Source organism: Pollachius pollachius, assembly GCF_949987615.1.
Source record: "Pollachius pollachius genome assembly, chromosome: 2".
In the NCBI taxonomy this organism is placed as follows: Eukaryota; Metazoa; Chordata; class Actinopteri; order Gadiformes; family Gadidae; genus Pollachius; species Pollachius pollachius.
This window is the reverse complement of record NC_136935.1, coordinates 9988130-10011807: the sequence shown is the minus strand read 5'-3', so window position 1 is coordinate 10011807 and position 23678 is coordinate 9988130. Positions and strand designations below refer to the sequence as shown.

At 43.4% G+C, this 23678-nt stretch overlaps 3 protein-coding genes across 3 annotated transcripts; all 3 read left to right on the top strand.

Annotated features, from left to right (window-relative positions):
- Positions 1-6386: 6386 nt before the first annotated feature.
- slc18a3a (solute carrier family 18 member 3a) lies at positions 6387-7946 on the top strand (the record flags this gene model as incomplete). The annotated part of the gene is made up of 1 exon (XM_079728842.1): positions 6387-7946. One exon carries the CDS (start codon positions 6387-6389, stop codon positions 7944-7946), a length of 1560 nt encoding a protein of 519 aa, XP_079584968.1.
- A 1903-nt stretch (positions 7947-9849) lies between these two features.
- chata (choline O-acetyltransferase a) lies at positions 9850-20623 on the top strand (the record flags this gene model as incomplete). Its single annotated transcript, XM_079759102.1, has 14 exons — positions 9850-9897; positions 10170-10361; positions 11735-11853; positions 12246-12299; positions 12483-12663; positions 14730-14907; positions 15025-15194; positions 15865-15965; positions 16744-16872; positions 17031-17153; positions 17249-17384; positions 19442-19504; positions 19603-19740; positions 20177-20623. The coding sequence occupies 14 exons, from the start codon at positions 9850-9852 to the stop codon at positions 20621-20623; spliced, it is 2079 nt and encodes a 692-aa protein (XP_079615228.1).
- Positions 20624-22924: 2301 nt separating this feature from the next.
- On the top strand, positions 22925-23538 carry cUnh10orf53 (chromosome Un C10orf53 homolog; the record flags this gene model as incomplete). Its single annotated transcript, XM_079730862.1, has 3 exons — positions 22925-23018; positions 23120-23239; positions 23474-23538. The coding sequence occupies 3 exons, from the start codon at positions 22925-22927 to the stop codon at positions 23536-23538; spliced, it is 279 nt and encodes a 92-aa protein (XP_079586988.1).
- Between the last annotated feature and the right edge of the window lie 140 nt (positions 23539-23678).

Below are 23678 nucleotides of genomic sequence, written 5' to 3'. Positions count from 1 at the left end.
TCCAACCATCAACCATTGAGTTCAGCTCAAGACGGTGGCTTTCAACACTTCACTTGTAGTTATTGTAATGATTCACTTGATGATTTTTCTTACAAGATATATATATATATATAAATGTGCATATATATACACATGTACACAAATATACATGTGTGAATGTGTATAAATGTGGTTCAGCTACACACACCCTAATTCGCTCTCGTCATTGATTGCCCTTTCATTTTGAATGATAATGTCGTGTGTCAAAGTAATTGTGTTATTTGAAGAATTGTTTGCTTTATTTCTGTAATGACTTGCCACAGTTGGTCCTCTATGAATTGTTTGACCGTGACAAAGGACTTCATGAAGATGTCTTAATCAACTAAATAATAAACCAAACTGAATGTGCAAACTTTGTGTGTCCATCGATGTTTACGCGTTACAACACACACAAATGCAGCCTCCTAAACTGCCTGAGCACTGCCGTGCAACCAGATTGTCCATTGTATGCATTCAGATTTGATTACTGCATAATAATCACACTATCCTTTAGCCCCTGTGACCTAGTGAACCTTGTCTAAACCCTCCCGTTTGGGTTACAAAGCTAACGAATCGTCCCCTTGTTGGCCAGAAAATACATGAATGTGTGGACTCCTCTCACCCTTGTGTGTTCATGTATCCTCCTTCAGGAGATATGGGTTCAGTAACGCTCATCCTAGTACAGGCTGTGTCATGGACAGCTGTTCCGGGCAGCTGCACAGCGGGATGCTGGGAGTGATCGTTGAAATGATGAATGATAAGAGACGGCTAGAGGCCAAGTGTCGGTTATTTATATCCCTCGTTCTTCACACTCTCCAAGCCTCCGATAGCCCCCTGACAGATCCCACTTTCAAACGAGGTTTCAAAGGAAACCATCCTAATCCCTGTAGGAAAATGTCCAACAATGCAGATGAAAAAAAAGCAACTGATAAGACTAAAACTGACTTGACTATCGAACAAATGTTAACTTGGTTCAATTCTCCTTAAAAACTATATACAAGCACACAAACAATTTTAAGCTTAATTTTTTTTTCCAACTAAAAAATGATGTGCATGCTTTTCCTTTTTTTATTTCAAAAGCATATGGTTTCAAATAAAAACAGTAAAAGTGTAAACACTTATGTGTTTAGCTTAGTGTGAAGCATGTGACTGCAGATCAATACGTCCCACTTAAACTCTCGGTGTCCCCTGTCTATATATTCTAGAAATGTATCTAAATTTCCTTTAAAACAACATATAGCTTAGTTAAGAGGCTAACCAATGATGTGGATAATTTAGATTTCTTTGCATCAAGAGACCATGTACTTATCACACGTTATAGAAATAAATGATTCATGCACTTTAACTTCCTCAAGAGAATCAACATGCAGTTTTTACAATTAACTGGACTCAAAGGGGGTAACCCTAACCCAAACCAATAAGAACCCTAACCCTTAAACTAAAAACCAAACCCTGAATCCCAACCAATAGAAACCCCTAACCACAACCCTAGAACTGAAAGTCAAATCCTTGACATCAACACTCACTTATGCATGTGCATACACACACACACACAATCAAAATAACAAAAAAAAATACACACAAATAAACTCATGAGATACACATGAATGCACAAAAACCATCAAACACTCATGTTATTGAAATGTTACCCCAAACGTTTCCTATCATCAGGTCATTTCACCAGTCTCATGGTGACACGTCATCAAAGCTCTTATCAGCAGCATATTTTTCTGCTGATAACATCACTCAGAGATTTGTTCTTCCTTGGCTCAGTCCAAGTCTAAAAACAGATGGATTATCACATACTTTCAATCCAAATCTCTGGCAGAAAACCATAATTTTTGTATATTTTTCTCATTTTTGATTTCCTGTCCTTTTTTTTTATCAGCTTTGACTTCCCTTGCTAGCCCAGAAGTTGTCCTGTCCAACAGATTCAGGAATTTACAGTTTGATAAGGATTATTCTTTTTTGGGGGGGGGCTGGGTAAACCAATTAACTTTTCATATGTGCTTGTTGGGGGGATTACACAGGAACATGACCTACGTCAGACTGGGGCAGAACAAAATAAACATCTTATAAATATCTTTTGGACAGTTTACGTAACTAAAACCTGCAGTGACAAAGCAAGGTTGCCGTACGATGAACTCACTACAGACAACATGAGTTGAAAGATGTGCAACAACTTCGTAACATTACATTGCCAAAACATAGGGCTACCCCATATTTTCAACAATATAGAATATTCTCAGTCCATATGTATAATTATATAATAATGTAATAAAATGTAATAATATAATAGTATGTGCATTACAGAATTGTTTACTTAGGCCAGGCAACCTTTTTTGGAAGCAATATTTTTCATATTTGTTGCAATTCTCTTTCTCAAAAAACCAGACAAAAATCTGGTATCTGTGGCTTTCAGAGGGACTGTCACAAACCTGTCCAACCATTTCATTAGACCCGAATGAAACGATTGGATTGCTTACCTGTCTGTCTACCCACCTACCTGGTAACCTGTGTGCACACTGCCAGTGCACTCATGCCGCGTGACAAGAGTCTTCTAAAAGGCTATGAAGATCTATAGCCAGCCAGTCACGTATTTTAGGGGAGTGGCTTTTGGAGGGAGAGGTGGGACTGATTTCCAAGCCATAATGGAGAATGAGTTTCTGTGTCATAAATTTAAATTCTCTGCTTCACGTAATAATGAAGTGCTTTACAATTATGCAGGAGTGCTTCCTTTGCCTGTTACTGAGGGCTGAGTGAGCAGCCACTGCTGAGGGTCTGTGTTGGAGCTCAGGCCCAGAGGGGAAGGCAGGCATTGGAAGGAGGGGAAATGTCAGTCCTCTGGCCTGGCTCTACCAGTTACTGTACTGCATAGATGGGCTAGGCTGTCCGATATGGAGCAGATTATATAACTGTCCACCCCATTCCCCATTGGACTACAAACACACACACACACACACACACACACACACACACACACACACACACACACACACACACACACACACACACACACACACACATATATACACAAAAACACAACATACACTCACCAACACACCACAAACACACACATGCACGCACGCACGCACGCACACACGCACACACACTTTTCCATTGTTTTCCATTTGTTTTTGTTTAATACAACCGTCTATTTAAGGAAATGTATATTTTAAAGGATTAGCATTTGTAGTGTGAGCTGGATTAAAGCAGGGCCATGCGTCACTGCTCTTTGAAAGCCCTCTGTTTTAATTCAGTCAACTATTCTTTTAAACTGTATACAGTGGACTGTACAATGTGGCGATCCCTGCACAGAAGCCAGTGCTGGAACAACATTCAACCAACCCTGTTTCTGAAAAGGTTCTTAGAAGAGGAACTTCCAAAACATTGTCAACACAATTAAGACTATAACAACATGATGTAGGCAAAGACTATGTCTTACCAGATTACGATATTGGTTTAACTGTTCCACCCTACGTTAGTTTCCACTTCTCAATGCAATGAATTATTTTTCAGGGCTACAGGTGGATTATTTAACTGTATTGATTGATATGCATCTACTTCACTCCTTCACCTCTCCGGTGATAGATGTTATAGCTGCCCTAAAGCCTACTCTGCCATCAACACTCGAATGCAGCGTGGTTTTCATTACATTAATTGTATTCACAGGCGTAGTGGTGGTGACGTAATCTTTTGCCGTCAATCCATTCAGTTGCATGGATTATCCATCTCTGTTAATCAACTTTTGGAGTTTACAAAACAGACACAGTTTCAGCCTGTCTTTTAAGACTATAGCTCTGCTCGGCCATATGGTGTGAAACAACAGGACTTTTGAATTATTTAAAGTACCACATTAGATCATTTGAAATAGTCTATCGCCTGTTTAATTCTCATTAAATATGAGGATTGAACTTCAGCTGTAGATCCAAACCTGTCAGCCATTAACTGCCTAATAGTTTGCTTATGTGAGTGTAGGTTGTCGTCGTATTCGTCGTCCCCAACAACCCTCAACCACAAACACGTTATAAATAGAAACAGTTATTTAATATATGGCCTCCATTCAAGTCACTGATGTTTAGGCTATGTGCATTTGGCTACATGGTGTGGGATTTTGTCTGACCGTCAGAAATTAATACTTTGGCAAATGCAAAAGATTACACCATGGTCTTGAATCTCTCGAGCTTGGTTTCAAATCAGATAAGAGCGGAATCAAAAGGGAAAACATTTTGATCCTAACTCAGCCAATCCAGTTTTGAGTGCCAGTCTGACTCCGCCCCCTGAAAAGCAACCAATACAACAAAAATAAAACGTACATTGCTTGAATAGAAAGTCCCAAAGAATGAACGGCTGAAGAATGAATGAAATAAACAATGACAGAAGAAAGACCATGGATGCATTCTTACATGTGTACACAAATGTGTGAATTTGTATATTATCTGTTATACTGTCCTGGTAGAGGCGTTGATATGTAGCTGTGAATAAGAACATCTAGGGAAATAATTTCAATGTGTGTGTGTGCGTGTGTGTGTGTGTGTGTGTGTGTGTGTGTGTGTGTGTGTGTGTGTGTGTGTGTGTGTGTGAGGGGTGCGTGTGTGTGTGTGTGTGCAAGCGCGCGTTTGCGCGAGATCGTGCGTGGAATATGGCCGTTTGTCCTGTTCGCAGAAAAGTGTTTTACACGACATCTACTGGTGGGAATAGTACAACTATCTATTCTTCCCATTACAAGAGCCTTTGAACTGCGACAAAATAAGTCTCCTGGTAATTAAATGCGTTGGAAAGAATAGGTCTAATCTCTGCACTCAAAGCAAATACTACATATAACTCCTCCCTACGACCCTAACCCTATTCAATCATTTGGAAATATACGAGTATAATTAATCATTTATGGGGTATAGTTTCAATGTACATAGGTCAGTTTACGTGGGGTTTTAAGAAACACAATCTGTGATTGAAGCGTATGTGTTGTTTTTACTGACAATTCAGCCAAACGCCACAAGATGTCAGTGCTGCTCTGCGGGAGTTCAAATCCGCTCCTCCGTCTACTCGGGGCTGATGCCCATTGCGCATCGCTAGATGGCGCCCTCATACAAGAGCTAAACCATCTGTTAACCGAACCCTTAAGGAAGACTCGCTGATCCAACAACGGTTACTACTGGTTAACTCTCTCGTGTGTATAGCCAACGTTTTTGATTAAAATTATTAAAGATATAGGTTCATCCAGAATATGTTTTTCAGTGTTCTATAAGCTATTATATACTGCCTGTTGTCGGTCATTTAGTCACTAAATAGGTCTTATTAAACGAATAATAAACAAAATAAAAATAAGAGAAGTGGTGTAATGAGCACTTTTATTGTAATTATAGCCTCAACAAATTATTCTCGGATAGTTGAGATGTGTAGGCCTATATCCCTTCGTATGTGAGACTCCGACTAAATTAGTTTCCTTTTACGTGCGACCCAGTGTGGTTCCGATTCACCGTGTGTGTATTCATGCAAAACGTGTGAGCAGGAGAAGCAAAAACAAGACATTTGGTGACTTGGCGCTTTTCGTCCATCCCCTTATTCCAATTAGTATAAAACATATAGCGGAGGGCATCGAGGCTGTGCCTGTGCGTCACGCCCTCGCGGAAGTTGGGAGGAGGGGAAGGAGAGTGTGTGTGTGTGTGTGTTTGTGTGTGTGTGTGTGTGTGTGTGTGTGTGTGTGTGTGTGTGTGTGTGTGTGTGTGTGTGTGTGTGTGTGTGTGTGTGTGTGTGTGTGTGTGTGTGTGTGTGTGTGTGTGTGTTTGTGTGTGTGTGGGGGGGGGGGCCCTAAGGGAGTCGACAAACCGCAGTGATGTGTACTCCTGCCACGGCCAACAAAACCAGCCCCGTTGATGTGGAATGATGACATAGCTCACAGCGTTACAGGTGACTGAAGACGGCCGAGAGAGTTGGTCCGGAAGGGTCTGCTGGAGGTCCGACACCGGCACGGCGTGCGTGAATGAAAACCCCATTTGAACTGCCAAGTGAATCCCCTAAACTTGGGGGAAGCCCGGACTGCTGCTCGGAGTGGATGCTGTCAAGGGGCCCGCGCGTCACCCGAATGACGGAATAAGAGACAATGAAGCAAAGACGGGCGGCGGGGATAAAACGCGTCCGATTCACGGGAGTCCAAATGTGCATTCAATGACAGACGGCGCAACCGGCGAGCAAGGTAGTGTCAATCATACGGGAAATCAACCACGGGTTAGCGACTCAGAGACCCACACTGAGCGGATGCGCCTTGAGCGCATAATCTGATAGAGAGTTCGATCAGACGGTTGAGACGGTTTTCCTTTTTTCTTCTTCTCAAGAGAACAGTCACCGAGCGGGGGAAACAAGACGTGATGGAGCCGGAAGGTGAACCAGAGGCGCCAGCGATGGCTAATTTGGCCCAAACAGCCGCCATGAAACTGTCCCAAATGAGCGAACGAAGTAAGCAGCTGGGCACCGCCATGCAGAACCCGGACCGCCAGAGACGGATTATCCTGGTCATAGTTTGTGTTGCACTTTTGTTAGACAACATGCTTTACATGGTGATCGTGCCGATCATCCCCGACTACCTGGCAGAACTGCAGATCGAAGCGGAACACACCCGACCCGCCCAGCACTACAACTTCACCAACGGCACGGTCCCAAAAGTAACCAAGGGTAACTTTGACCTGCAGATCGGGGTGCTTTTCGCGTCCAAAGCCATCCTGCAGCTCCTCATCAACCCGATCAGCGGCACGTTGATAGACCGCATCGGTTATGACATCCCGCTGTTCATCGGACTCAACGTCATGTTCCTCTCCACGCTCACGTTCGCCTTCGCGGAGAATTACGCGACGCTGTTCCTGGCGCGCAGCATGCAGGGCTTCGGCTCAGCGTTCGCGGACACCGCGGGCATCGCGCTCATCGCGGACACGTACACGGAGGAGCGCGAGCGGAGCCGAGCCCTGGGTATCGCGCTGGCCTTCATCTCCTTTGGGAGCCTCGTGGCGCCCCCATTTGGAGGCATCCTCTACCAGTTCGCGGGGAAGCGCGTGCCCTTCCTGGTCCTGGCCGTCATATGTCTCATCGACGGCATCATGTGCCTGGCCGTGTTGAAACCGTTCTCCAATAAGGAGAGGGCCAACATGCCCGTGGGGACCCCCATCTACAAGCTGATGTTCGACCCCTACATCGCCGTGGTGGCCGGTGCGCTCACCACCTGCAACATCCCGCTGGCCTTCCTCGAGCCCACCATCGCCAACTGGATGGAGGACACCATGAACGCCAGCGAGTGGGAGATCGGGATGACGTGGTTTCCCGCCTTTTTCCCGCACGTGCTCGGCGTGTACCTGACGGTGAAACTGGCGGATAAGTACCCCCACCTGCAGTGGTTCTACGGGGCCATCGGCATGGTGTTCATCGGGGCCAGCTCGTGCACCGTGCCCGCGTGCAAGAACTTCGGGCAGCTGATGATCCCGCTGTGCGGGATCTGCTTCGGCATTGCCCTGGTGGACACGGCGCTGCTGCCCACCCTGGGCTTCCTGGTGGACGTGCGTCACGTGTCCGTGTACGGGAGCGTGTACGCCATCGCGGACATCTCCTACTGCGTGGCGTACGCGATGGGGCCCATCGTTGCCGGACAGATCGTGCACGACCTGGGCTTCGTGCAGCTGAACCTGGGCATGGGCCTGGCCAACGTGCTTTACGCACCGGCGCTCATCCTGCTGAGGAAAGTGTCCCAGATGAAGCCGTCCTTCTCGGCGCGCGACATGCTGCTGGAGGACGGGCCGACGGGACTGTACAATACCATCAAGATGGAGGACCGCGAAAAGAGGAGAAAGGGCCTGTGCACGACTGTGGACGAGAACGGCGTGGAGACGTTTGCGCAGCGCTCCTACTCCGAGGAGGAGTCCTCCGGCGGGGAGTACGCGTAATAACGCCAGCCGTGAAGTGGCGGTCGAAGTATCAAAGTGCCAATATCAACGACATGACAGTACATTCCCATCAATATACTCGTTCGTTCTCCATCTACGTTATGCAACACAAGAGTCCCCTCTAAAAGTCCGTTCGGCGCCCCGTCCCCGAGGACGCGTGTGGTGGTCTCAATGAGCCGCGTTTTAACTTGAGCGCAACTGTGTCGTTAAAAGAAAAAGAAAGAATATGCTATCATTGTAAACCATGGATTTCGTGTCAGCTTCAGGGATTGTATGTAAATGTGTTTTGACTAAAGAAAGAAAAAAAAGGAAAATCAAATGTCGATCAGATTACGTTCATTTTGCCAGAATTGTGCTGCTGAAATCAATATGCAATACGTGCTACTTTTAGAGAGATACCATAGATTAAGCTGAATTGAAGTGGACCGTGTCTTGATGTCTGTACTCTATATTCTGTTTATTTTGGATGATGTCCTGACTGGAATGCATAGCCTAACATTTATAAATTCCCAACTGTACAAATGTGTATATTAATGTACATAATTAAATATAAGTATGTGAAACAGCTCTGGTTTACCTATTATTCTTCCAATAAACACGATACACCTACTATATACAGCCTAACAAATATCACACATCAATTTCATATCACACACGTAATTTCCATGGGCCTATTTATAAACAACAATTATTACACAACAATTAAATTATCCTCAACTACAACGATCATTAATAACATTTCTCCTGACCTTTCAAAATGCATTAATTTGATCAAATAAAAATAAAATTGAGTTTTAGTGCAGAACAAAACAAACAACACGAAATAGTTACTGAAACCGTACGTTACTATTGGAGAGGTCATGTACGTCCACAGCCGACCTCACTGATGGTCCATAATAGCCCATACATTTGAATAAAAGTTTTCAATATTCTGCAGGTATTTTAGATCAAAAGAAGACTATTTGTTTTTAGAGAAATTATTATGTTAATATGGACTACATTGCTTTGACCGTGCGTAAGTATCAATCAACACGCCTATTGTATACACCGCACCTTCAAGGGGATAAGGACATAATTGGCTGACTTGAAGAAAGCAATTAAACGAAAAAAACACTTCTCGAAGTAGCTTGATCATCCGCATCACCTTAAACTGCACACCTAGGCCTGTGTCATGGTGCGTGATGAAACAATGGCAGGAGGGACACACTTGTCTGTGCACGGCGGTGTACGTAGGATGATGGGAGGAGTCTGGTTGGCCCGACTGAAGGTACCCCTTCTTCTCCTCCTTTCCTCCCCTCCTGCCAACAAACTACCGGTGGGGCAGGCACACACAGGATTACCGCTCAGTCCACAGCTGGGCGGGGAGCTGACGATTTTGGGCGACTATTCTATGGAGATGGATCCTTTCATGACGAACACACCTGAGACCTCTCTGCCTTCAGGGGTTATGGATTAAATTGCTACTTTTTGGTAAGTTGAACTTGATATGATGATTAGTATAGGTAGTAGCATAGGCATAAAAATTATATATATATTTTTAAGAAACACATTGTAAACAAATACCAAACCAAAAACCAGCAAGTTTGTAGTGATAAAGTCCTACATTGTATGCCTTTGTGATTTATATGACTGTTGAATTGGACGTTAGAAGTTTTCTGAGTCATTGAATAAAAAACTGCGGTGTACCTTCGGTGCGTAATTACCGTCCTCGCGGTTCCAGAGGTACGGCACTGTTATCTTCCACGGCACAGGGAATGCCTCCCGACGCGTACCAACCAGCATTACTGCAACCGAGGGTGAGGTCGGACACCATTTAATGTCATGTATTTTACGCACACTAGCTGGAGCTGAGCCGAGAGGAAATTCACCTGACCGACCGCGCCTTGCGCCTTGCGCCTCCATCATGCCCGTTCTGGACCGGGAGCGCGAGACAGAGCAAGGAGGGGGTGATGTAAATACAAATCATAAAATGTCTTAAAATGGACAATCTTTATTACTTTAAAGTTAATTCCTCTCAATTTGATGGGTTTATTTAGAACTATTATGAAGCTACATATTTTTTGGCTGTCTAATTAGGACTTAATTTTAACCAGTAGTATTGACTTTACATAGATTAGAGTGAATAAATATGTTATATTTCAAATCCAGTCCAGATGCGTTGGTTTTTAATGTGCCCAAGCCAAACTAAAGCTTATAAGGTTCTCCTGCTCCGCTGTTGGCCAGGCTTTGCCCAAGCTGCCCGTGCCCGCCCTGGGGGACACGCTGGACCTCTACCTGAGGACTCTGCGGCCCCTGCTGACAGAGGAGCAGTATCAGGAGACCCTGAAGATAGTGACTAAGTTTGGGGCTCCAGGGGGCCCCGGGGAGCTGCTGCAGAGCAGGCTCCTGGAGAGGAGCGAAAACAGAGCCAACTGGGTGAATATAACACTACGCTGTCTTCTCAGGGGGACCATTGTGGTGAACTTTATTAATAAAGGAAACAGAAGGCCACCACTCACACAAACACAAAGGCAAGCCAGCACACACACACACACACACACATACACACACACACACACACACACACACACACACACACACACACACACACACACACACACACACAAACGGCGAGCAGGATCATAAGTCCATAGAACATATGATCCTACATCCATATGTTCATTCTAATAACTAGACCTATAGTCAATGTTCATATTTCAACACTTCCCTTTGTGTTTTCAATCCTTGCCTGGACCACTAATAGGAGAATATGTAGCGCCACAAACATGTACGGGGCTTTGACAGAAAGTTTGATGTTTTAAGACAGATATGGTTCTGTCTTTCAATTCAAGAATCGAACAAAAACTTTCTTTCCTGACAGTAGTGCATCCACCTCACCCTGAAGAGGTCACCTGCAGGGCAAGCCCAGCTAAAAGACAGACTGATGACCGCTAGAAGCATGTACAATGCTATTGTTCAGTGGGTCTAATGTAAAGGGAATCGGTGGTCAGAGATCTTGGCAGAACGAGTGTCTAAAGAGATGTTTGAATTGCTTGATCCCTAACACTTTCTACATTGATGACCTCTCTATCGTTTCTTCATCCATGTCTGCTTTTCATCAAGCTGATGAAACCATCTTGAATGTTTCCATAAAAATCTTCGCAACTTTTACGCAAAATTCCTATCTATTTGACCATCCTCCCATCCCCAATCGTGTTTACTACTTCATTTTGTTTCTGCTTAATTATGTAATGAAGTCTGTTTCGAATTTTGATTGGAAGTTATTACTTATAGCTTACATTTATTTTCTATTTGAATGGTTGAGTTACTTTTATAAACCCCTTGGCTTTTAGATTTTTTTGTCTCACCTGCACTGTGTTTTTACAAGTCCCTTCTTTTAATCATTTAAAACTACCGTGTAATGCATACAAAGAGCTTTTATGCTAATGAAAAAGAGCTAGACAAAAAGTGCAAAGAATCCCAGAAATTCCCAGTCTCCCTCTCCTCCCACTTTGTATGATTACTGAAGGACATGTACCCGACTATCCCCAGGTGTATGATTACTAAAGGACACGTACCTGACTACTCTCCAGGTGTATGACTACTGACTGAATGACATGTACCAGGCTACTCCCCAGGTGTAAGACTACTGAAGGACATGTACCTGACTACTCACCAGGTGTATGACTACTGGCTGAATGAACTGTACCTGACTATGCCCCAGGGGTATGCCTACTGAATGATATGTACCTGACTATCCCCAGGTGTGTGACTACTGGCTGAATGACATGTACCTGACTCATCCCCAGGTGTATGAATACTGGCTGAATGACATGTACCTGGCCAACCGAATGGCCCTGCCCATCAACTCCAGTCCGGTCATGGTGTTCCCTCCACAACACTTCCGGGCTCCCATAGACTCACTAAGGTACCAGCTGCATGTGTGTTAGTGTGTGTTATCGTTCTGTATGTATAACATGGTAATTCTGCACTGTGACATTGACAAGTCAAGAGTAATTTGTGTAAAAAGGTTGCCAATGCTGTGAAGGTGTAAAATAATATGACATTTTGCGGTGTGATGTATTTCCATTGCATGGCGCCTTAGTTGAACACTTCTGTGACTTATAGTCGCTATTCTTATAAGGTATAGGGGTGGGGGGTGTGAAGGTGGAGGATAACAAGAGTCAATGGCCTTGGATGCAGACATAATGACTCTTAAAGGCTTCAGTTTGGTGATCATTGTATTGATCTCGCAAGAATGATCACCCTTTAACAGTTGATTAAGTTGAAGCATGTCTCGGCTGTAACGTTTTTCCTTAGGTTCGCTGCTCACCTGATTTCAGGGATGTTAGAGTACAAATCCCTCCTTGATACGTAAGTCAAACGAGCAATCACATTTTAAACACAGACTCACAAACACAAACAGAAACACATTTCTCGACATCTATGTCAAAGAAAGTAAAGAAAACATATTTCAACTGACAAAGCAATGCGTGATGTGTGTCTTACCGTGTTTGTGTATATGTGCGCACATGTGTGTTTGTGTATTGTGTGTAGGCGCTCCTTGCCTTTGGACTATGCACGGGGCCAGCTGGCTGGCACTCCTCTGTGCATGGAGCAGTACTACCGCCTGTTCACCTCCTACCGCCTACCGGGGCCCCAGAGGGACACACTAGTGGCCCAGCAGAGCAGCGTGATGCCAGAGCCTGAGCACATCATCGTGGCCTGCAGAAACCAGGTCAGATACCAGAGAGAGAGGCTACCAGGTCAGACACTAGAGAGAGAGACTACCAGGTCAGACACCATAGAGAGAGACTACCAGGTCAGATACCAGAGAGAGAGGCTACCAGGTCAGATACCAGAGAGAGAGACTACCAGGTCAGACACCAGAGAGAGAGGCTACCAGGTCAGACACTAGAGAGAGAGACTACCAGGTCAGACACGAGAGAGAGAGGCTACCAGGTCAGACACTAGAGAGAGAGACTTCCAGGTCAGACACTAGAGAGAGAGACTTCCAGTCAGACACTAGGGAGAGAGACTTCCAGGTCAGACACTAGAGAGAGAGACTACCAGGTCAGACACCAGAGAGAGAGACTATTAGGTCAGATACCAGAGAGAGAGGCTACCAGGTCAGACACTAGAGAGAGAGACTACCAGGTCAGACACTAGAGAGAGAGACTTCCAGGTCAGACACTAGAGAGAGAGACTTCCAGGTCAGACACTAGGGAGAGAGACTTCCAGGTCAGACACTAGAGAGAGAGACTACCAGGTCAGACACTAGAGAGAGAGACTACCAGGTCAGACACCAGAGAGAGAGACTACCAGGTCAGACACCAGAGAGAGACTACCAGGTCAGACACTAGAGAGAGAGACTACCAGGTCAGACACCAGAGAGAGAGACTACCAGGTCAGACACCAGAGAGACTACCACGTCAGACACTAGAGAGAGAGACTACCAGGTCAGACACCAGAGAGAGAGACTACCAGGTCAGACACCAGAGAGAGAGACTACCAGGTCAGACACCAGAGAGAGAGACTACCAGGTCAGACACCAGAGAGAGAGACTACCAGGTCAGACACCAAAGAGAGAGACTACCAGGTCAGACACCAGAGAGACTACCAGGTCAGACACTAGAGAGAGAGACTACTAGGTCAGACACTAGAGAGAGACTACCAGGTCAGACACCAGAGAGATAGACTACCAAACCACAATGCGTTGGAATAAAGAACATGCAACGGGATGTTTCTGTTATAAAGAGTTATATGCAGTATAGTATATGCTATGTGATTATTTATTTGTCAAGCATATGATAGAAGCTTTCATCCAAAGCGAACTACAGGGAATTCAGAAACAGGTGGGTAAGGAGCAGGTAACTGGTAGCTTCTTGCTAACGGATTACTAGGTTAGACTGTGAATATGGGGGTCTCAAACCCAGTTCCTTTTCAGACACTCTAGCCACTAAACTATCCTGGCCTGTGGGCCTAAGCTGTTTTAATCAAATACAGAACAATATATAGTGAGACATACCATGTAAGATGGAAAAGCAAACACTCAAAACATCCATGTAAAACTAACAAAAGATAAGTGGTTCTAAAGCCATCTCTTTAAAATGTGTTCAGCTGCTTATGGTATTTAAAAAGGGGTTTTAAGACATTAAAGGCATCGTCGTTCCCCATCACTTATCTCCTCATCCTAATTACTGTGCTCACACAACATGAACATAAAACATGTCTGGCAGATTGTTTCAGCTAATTAGACTGAGGGATGGACTCAACGTTGTGGCCTTGTCACATCACGACACAACATATGGATCACCACTGACGGAAAATAAGAGGTTCAGAAGGACGGCAATGCGAGAAAAGTGATTAGTGAACGGCACCCCGGGTGACAAGCGTTCTCTGTTTAGTTAATTAAGTGTGCCGAGCGTGACATTTATGCGAAGATTAACCAGCAACCTTCGGCTTTGTGACTTCATTGAGAGTTCATATGGGGCTTTGTTTGGCTGACGATGCAGACGATGTATGATGTGTTATGGCGGCTGGTGTTTCAGACGCATTGTAGAGTTAGATTAGAAGAGCTAGGAGCGCTGCAATAAAAACACTATCCAATAATAATTAATCAAAATACTAACAAAAACTACATTGGAAGATTTCTGTGGACTGAAGCTGGTGATCTTCTAAATGTGCTTTGCTGAATACATTTTTTGAAAGGCAAAAATTTCACGGCATATATCAATGTCCTTAAATAGGATTTAAAACAATTCAGTACAAACAAAATGAGTACAAAGTGCTTCTACTCTGTAGTTCTTCGTCCTGGACGTAGTGATCAACTTCCGTCGACTGAACGAGAGAGACCTGCTGACCCAGCTGGATAAGATCTCTAAAATGGCCGACAGCGAGGAGGAGCGCCTCCCTCCTATTGGTCTACTCACTTCAGACGGTCGCACCGAGTGGGCGGAGTCCCGCCGGGTGCTCATGAAAGGTAAGGTTTTAACCACAGGAAATGTAAAGCTCCAACTGCTATGAATGTTTTCCATACGCATGGAGGGTCAAGCGGATGTGTTCTCTGCAGTTAACGGTTTGGTTTTCTTTGCTATAGAGTCCACAAACAGGGATGCTCTGGATATGATCGAGAGGTGCCTATGTCTGGTGTGTCTTGACCAATCGTCTGGCCTCGATTTGACTGACACCTCCAGGTCCAAGCTGATGCTGCATGGAGGAGGCGGGGCAAAGAACGGGGGAAACCGCTGGTACGACAAGCCCATGCAGGTAATGCAGAGATTGGAAATTAGATCTATGTCTATTGGGATATGATGTGCAGATTGTATTCCAGTAGTGATTGATTAGCCTACTTCAATGTGTTCTGGACATTAGCTATACATTTTTGAATTATAAGCTGCGAAAAAAGAAGGGAGGAAAGCAGGCAAGAAATAATATAGAAGACACAAAGACAGAAGGAGAAGATAGAAAGAAGATTGTAATAAAGAAAGATCGAAGGGAAGCTCAAACAACTCATGATCCATGGCATGCCCCATTTTTGGCATAATTGCATGCCCATAAAATAAAGAATATGATTAGGAGAGATCTCGAAGATCCCATTGGACGAAGACCCCATAGCTTCCAAAGTCATCATTAGCTGGTTCTCCATTTTTTGATGAAGAATTCATCTGGTTGGAACTACATCATTCATTTGCCCCCCTAGTCTGTGTAGACTCTGCCAAGACAGCATACATTTAATATGTTAGAGTGTGGAATGAATAGCACGTCAGATAATCAGACTGGGGCTGCAAGTCAACCTCATGTTGTGGTAACCCTGCCTCTACACTTACGCAAATGTTGATTGTTCTCAGCATCACTTCATCAGTTGCTTGGATGACAGTGTCTGGTGAATGACAAAATGCATGTATAAATGATGGTACTGTAAACATGGCTGTGTTAGTTTGTCATAGGAGCCGATGGCTGCTGCGGAGTGGTGTGTGAGCATTCTGCTTTTGAAGGGATCGTCCTTGTGCAATGCACAGAGTACCTCCTCAAATACATGTGAGTACAAACTCAGTCATGTGATTTTAGAAATTAAAGTAAATTTACTATTAAAGGGTAATTCCGGTGTAAAATGGATTTGGGATATGTTTTGTATGATAACGAGTTGAAACGTTCGTTTTGGAGCACAAAATCCGCATATAGGTGCATTCTTCAGTTGGCTGTTTTTAGCCGATTCTATCAAAACGCTATAAACTTGGAACGATTTTGTTTTTAAGACTCAATAAGTAGATTGGCGAACACAGAGTTTGCGTGTTGTTGACGGATGTCACAATCTCTGTGTTCATCAATCTACCTATCGAGTCTTAAAAACAAAATGGCGTCGACGGGTGATCTACTGATGGTATTGTGTGCATAAAATGTCCTTTTTAATAAACAATATGTATACTTACAAAGTTCTCAATGCCTCATTTTATAAGGCTACTTTTAGCCTTTTAAGTGGTTTAACATAGCGATTTAGTTTTTACCTTAACCAGTGCCCCAATCGTTCCAAGGTTATAGCGTTTTGATAGAATCGACTAAAAACAGCCAACTGAAGAAAGCGTCTATATGCGGTATTTGTGCTCCAAAACAAACGTTTCAACTCGTTATCATACAAAACATATCCCGAATCCATTTTACACCGGAATTACCCTTCAAGTCATTTAGGAGATGCTTTTACCCGAAGCAACGTGAATACAGACACAGGGTTATAAATAAGGAGCTGTTTAGCACCTTTAGGTTGGGAATCGGCAGCCATTTGCCACCAACTGAAACACATCGTTCTTTGTGACCCCAGGAGAGGCAGTCCTTCTAAACTGGTGAGAGCTGCAAGTGTGAGTGAGCTTCCCGCTCCTCGCAGGCTACGCTGGAAATGCACTCCAGAAATCCACAAGCACCTCTCCTCTTCTGCAGACAAACTCAACAGGTCTAATCTCACTGCATGATCTCTCCAGAAAATACAAATATACCAAAAAACAGAAAACAGAAGTCCTTCTTTCTTCTTTATTAAATTGTTTCTTCTCTCTCCATGTCTCCCTCCTTCCAAACGTTGGTAATCCCAACTGTATCTTTGCCCGTGTCCAGGCAGGTGAGAAATTTGGACATGGACGTTCATAAGTTCCACGAGTACGGGAAGGAGTTCATCAAGAAGCAGAAGATGAGCCCGGACGCCTACATCCAGGTTGCCCTGCAGCTAGCCTACTACAAGTAAGATACAGACAGGACTAGATATGCTCTCTAGCTATGGATCCACCAAACAACAGACCTCCTGCTTTAAGAAAGGGTTCCTTCTGACTCTGTAGGTGTCACGGACGCCTGGTGTCCACCTACGAGAGCGCGTCCATCCGTCGTTTTCAGGAAGGTCGAGTGGAAAACATCCGCTCAGCCACCGCCGAGGCTCTGGAGTTTGTCAGAGCGATGGCCGATTTGAAATCAAGTGTAAGGTGGCTCTTATAACCTTGTATGTGGTTCTGTTAATCTAAACTATACATTATTTCATTCATTTATTCATTAATTCGATGAGCTGATTAGAAATAATCTGCTCATGGGAATTCATCAACATGTAGTGTAAATAATAATATAGCAGCTAAGCCCAGAAAAGGGGAGTATTTTTATGAAAGATGCATAGAATTTGGGACAAACTGGAAAAAACTGTCCTCATGTATGTAATGACTATAGGGAGGAAGCTAGGTGATCCTTAAAGATCCCATGGCATGCTACTCTATGAATGCTTTTATATAGCTGTTAGTGGGCCCCTAATACAGTATTTGAAGACGTTCAAGAAATTCAGCCTTGGTGCAGAATTACAGCCACTAAGAGCCAGTCCCACAATGAGCTTTCCACAAACCAGCAGTTTTTTAGAGGCAGGTCAAGATGGAGGGTGGGGGTGTGGCCCATAGCAGCTTTCTGCCACGGTACCATTAACTCAGGTTTACATTGGATGTATCGCGCACACATGGCGAGGCGCACACAGCTTTTCGCCATGTTCTGTAAATATTCTAGAACACTCCGGCTGATCCGGCGGGAGTCCTGGAGCTCTATATCTAAATAATATCATATTATACATAGATATCGATATCATATAATATATATTATCTTGGCCAAAAGCTGTGTGCGCCTCCAGACGAAATTATAAATCCGACGTCTCTGGTTCTTCCACTTCCACATCAATCTGAAGTAGACTGAACCCCGACATGGAGGAGAAAGGGATTCATGCCCTCAATTGTTGACTGCGATTGTCTCCTGCCGGAATCCCGCTGCCCGCTGTCGCGGTTCATGTACTTCAGGGAGTCAAAGCCAAAGTTCCTTTCCCTCAATTCCTTCTCAACCATGACTTGGGTAACCCCCACTACGAATCTCATTGTGGAAATACCAGAGATCTCAGAGAACCCGACGTTTTATGCGCCATAACACCAACAGCAGAACGGTTATCCAAATAACAAAGAAGTGTATATCACTTGCGTTACTGTGTGTGTATTCACACACACACGCACACACACACGTGGCGCTCACACGGTTGTCTCATTGTCTCATTGGCGGGCCAAATTATCTGGGCGGGCAAAGAAGAGAAAGGGGAGGTAACATGTCCCCGTATGACGCCATACGGGGAAAATTCCAAATCGGCGCGTCTGAGCTTTATTTTTTTTTAAAGGCAGAGCAGGATACCTAGTGCTCGTTTTACACCTAAGGCCATTTCTAGCTACATGGGGACAATAGGCAGGCTAGGGGAACTCATATTAATGTTAGAAAACCTCATGAAGTGAAATGTTCATGCCATGGGACCTTTGAAGGATAACTGTAAGAGTTTTCTACTTTGATCGTATTTTCCCATTTATAAGTCTACATGATTAATGCACTTAAACAACGATTATTTTTTCCCAGTATTGGGCGAGAATGCTCAGACATTGCCGCCGTGAAACAGGCTGCAATGTTACCCTAAGGGGTAAAAGCACCCAATAAGTGAATGTCCTCTAAATATGCTTTTTTTTTCACTGATAGCCTCAGATTGTTGTGAAATTAAAAGTTTTCTTCACCTTTCGCTTGACCCTATCTGTTTGTTATTTAGTCTCTCCAAGTCTCGCTCAAGGGGAAGTCTCGCTCTGAAATCTTATGAGAGTTGAGTTGTTGCAGTAAAGGTCCTTATTTTTTTTTACAACCCTCCTTCCCCCAAGCTGAAGGGGGTTAAAGAAGCTCAACATCTTAATGCTCCCCCTGCTGGAGTCCTCACCTCACTACAAGTAGTCTTAGTCCTGCTGGTCTAAGGGGGACATTGTCGATTCAATCTATGTCAAATGAAAACAACATCAGATAAAATAAAACATGATAAAACTAAAAATCAAATATAGGTATCAGAAAACTCTAATATAGGTATGAGAAATACCACATATTAGAGTCGCGTATAACTTAATGCTTGGAGTGCACATTATTCCATCGGTCACACCAGCACATCAATAAAAATAGTAATTCAAACGTATTCATATCATTTCCATTCCCAGGATACAGAAAAGATGGAACGGTTACGCGGAGCAATCAATGCACAGACGAAGTACACGGTTCTGGTAAATAAAAAAAGGACACAATATTTGGTCATGTTATGCAGAACTATGGCATTCAATGACAAAATACCCTAACAAAAAGCTATATTCAATTATTACAGGCTATCACTGGGAAGGCCATTGACAATCACTTACTGGGACTCCGGGAAATAGCACAAGACCTGAAGCTGGAGAAACCAGAGATATTCAAAGACAAAGCCTTTCTGATCAGTAATCAATTCATTCTGTCTACAAGTCAGGTAAACTTTGCTACCTAAAACCCCCCCTCTAAAAATACACTTCATTCACATTGAGTCAAAGAAAAATATTTGCACATACCCTCTATTCCTTAAACATACGTAACAGCATGACTTTATTAACTTACCCCTGTCTACCTACCAACTATATTCAATTATATCATTGTATTAGTTTATGCTATAAATGCATTATCCTCCTGCCCTTTATGCCTGTGCTTTACCCCCTAGTCTCTCTGCATCCCAACGTTGTTATTTTTCCCCAGGGGATCAATAAAACCAGTCTAATCTAATTCCATCCAATAGAAACCTTTATATATTACTATCCCAAATGTTGTTTGTTTTCATTCAAGCCCTTTAGTGCATCATTGAAACAGATCCCTAGTTCATAACAATGGAGGAATGTCTGAGTTTAAGCCTTTACACCGTACGTACCTCCTAGGTGCCCACCACCGTCGATATGTTCTGCTGCTACGGGCCGGTGGTCCCGGACGGCTACGGTGCCTGCTACAACCCCCAGTCGGACCACGTCCTCTTCTGCGTATCCAGTTTCAGGGACAGCCCTCAGACGTGCTCCGAAGAGTTCGTCCAGATTCTGGAGCAGGGCCTTCTGGAGATGAGGGACTTATGCGTCAGACACAACGCCGACACCAATGGGAATCCTAGTGGGAAAGCCGATGAGAGACCCAGTGGGAAGCCCAAGGAGGAAACTCTGGAGAGGCCTGTGCAGAGCCAAGCGACCAGGATGGTTGGCGGGAAACCATCCATTCTGGGGGACGTCCAGAGACCTCCCCCCCAGGTTTTAGTGAGCAAAACAGCGGCGAAAAGCCAAGTGGATATCCCGACTCAGGCGACATCGCAAGGAGGCTCAAAAGAACGTAAGATTTGAAGTAAGTGAAAAAGGTTATAACGATATCTCGTGGAGGAACGTTTATTGTCTTACGTGTATAATATTAGTGTTAGTAATAGTATTGCTTGTATGGAAAATAGTTCATAACCGAATGTATAGAGAAACACTGAGCCATCTTCTTAGATATTCTTTTAGTTTGCAGTATGACCTTCCCATTACCAAGAGCCTTCTTCCCCCATTTTACAACTCCTCAATTATGTACATCCTGCTAAGCATTTGTTTGTAGGTCAGGATATTAATACAAGTTAGAATACATAACCATTACAAATGAGGCAAACCTTCTGCTTACAGATCTTCTGGAAACCAATCTTTGAAATTTGCTTGAGTCTAATGTGTTGCACTCTGCTGGTCCTTCCGATCCTGTCTTAGAACCCAAAGCATCAGCAGTTGATGCTGCCAACTCCTCCCTAGCAGTAGTACCACCAAAGCATTAAATCCAATTTTCTCTCCAGCATTCTAGTCTGATTCTAAAGTCTGCCTCCTCCCCAGTTGTCACCGGTAACCAGACCACTGTAGTGTGCGGTACAATACCAGAGGACACCATTGCAGATTTTCTGGACCCTTTTAACAATGTTGAAATACTATGTTGTACAGTGTTATTTGCTGGTTAACCGATTCAAAAAATGAAAGACCCTGAGGCATAAAATGCTAGCAAGCAGTGGTGTGACTATTTATTACACACACCAGGGCAATATTTAATTCTCATGAAGGTGTGCAAATTGGGATAATTGCAATGTCCCCCCCCTCCCTTACCGAATGGTTCTTTCCAGGATGAGTTATTTTAACATTGTTGGCAAATCTTAGTTTCTTTAATGATGTTGTTATGCAATCATTCAACCAAATAAGACACAGCGTACCATATACAGACGTTGGCTAACCGCAGGCTGGAAGCTGCTGCTATTGGTCAAAAATAGTGAAAAGTTTGTTTCAATGTTATAGAAAAAGGAAAGGAAATGTGTCAAGTTCGTCTGTGCTATAACATGTGTTTCTCCTCGGCTGCTTGTTTAATATGGATGTGTGATGTGTGTTTTAGACGTTTGGCTAGCCAACAGAACCGAATAATATTTTTAAGAAATCATTGGGTTAATATAAATGACAATTCAACCTACGGATTAGGCCTAATGTATGCCTTATTTATTTATGGAGTTATTATTTGTGTAATGTTTTGGTTGTAATGTGTTATTACATGTATGTGCAGGATCACTTACTGTGTAAAAAAACATTAGGAAAAGAAATGCCAAACTGTGTTGCCTGTGGGTTCGTATGTTAGCAGAGTGGTTGGCTCAGTATTAGACAACACCCGCAGATGCAAACTTTTATGTCCAACAGTGACCATGTGACCATTGCCTGTGATGTTGACAAAACTGATATGCCTATGTGAGTGATTGTCAAGGCTGTTATAGAGCCATTGAAAGGTCAAATTTACTGTTGCAATACAATTTAAAATATATGCATATGCTATACTCTACATATAAATATAAAACATTATAGTCTGAATTTAAAAAGATAATATATTATTAATAATATATGAGGATAATACATATTTATTTGTTTATGTATTGTCGAAACTAAAAAGGGATTCAATTTATTTATTTTTATATGGCGTTACTTTTACAGAATAAAAGTGAAGTATTATTGTCTATGTTGTCTAAACTAAAAAGATTGAAGATGTTTCGATGTATGTTTGATTGTACCAGATTATTATTGTTAATCTGAAATGATACAAAAAGCAATAAAATCATCTGAAAAATTTCTCGATAATTCACTGAATGATTAGTGAACATACAACGAGCTGCTGGAGTGCGTGGTCATTACCTGGGATCAGAAATGTGATTCATTCTGAAATATGATGAACGATTAAAGCCTAATTTGTGTTACTTATGAATGATTGAGGGTCGTGAGTCTACGATCCATCATCGGAGCCGTTTGATAGAGACAAGAGTTCAAGCCGTGGACAACTGAACAGGATCCCGACGATCATGTTGGTTCATACAAGCCGCAGTGACGTCAGCTGGTCAACATTAACAACGTCCGCTCACTTCCATGGAGACGCGAATGTTTGACCAACACGTCCTCAGACAATAAAGACATCCAACCAAATAGATGCCTAAAAATGCAACCGTTTTCGTGCGTTATGGACCGTACGAGTCATGTGGACTAGTGGCATATCGCACGTTCCGTCTAGAAGGATTAGAGTGTAGGTATTCCCAAATGAATAAATTAATGCGCGATCAATGTATTCGATAAAAGGGTAGTAGCCTAGGCTACCCAACCAAATAAATGCCTAAAAATGCAACCGTTTTCGTGCGTTATGGACCGTACGAGTCATGTGGACTAGTGGCATATCGCACGTTCCGTCTAGAAGGACTAGAGTGTAAGTATTTCCAAATTAAAGCGCGATCAATGTGTTCGATAATAGGCTAGTTGCCTAGGCTACCCTAATTTTCCGTAGTTGGACTGACTTCCTGGCTAAAGCTTCCCTTTTAGCGCGCGGGCATCGCTGCCTCCTCGAGGAGAGCAGAGACTGGAACACGGTGGAGATCGTGGTGCACGGGGAGTGCGTGTTCACCTGCGGCGTAAAGGACCTGCAGTTCGGTGAGTTCATAGGCTGAAGGACCTCGTGTTACCACGTCCTACAACATGACTCACAATCATTCATATCTGGCCTACGTATTGGACAATTATGATCAAACATATAGTTAGATTATGATCTGAAGATCATAATCGTGAAGTTTTCACATTTATTAAACATTAAAGAATGTAATGCAGAACTAAATTGTTTGCATTGACTTTAGTTATAAATGTTAACTATTTTTCCTCACGTCAAAGGTGGAGACGGGAAACTGGATCCTCTGTGCCAGGAAGCCGTCATCGCTGTGGACAATGCTTACTGACAGTGTAGCATTCAGTTGTGGGAATCAAGACCATGCATTGTAATTTTATTTTCTAAAGTAAAGTATGTTTTATTATAGAGTTTTATATATATTATAGATTTTATAGAAATATAAAGGCTTCAGACACATGGAATATGTTT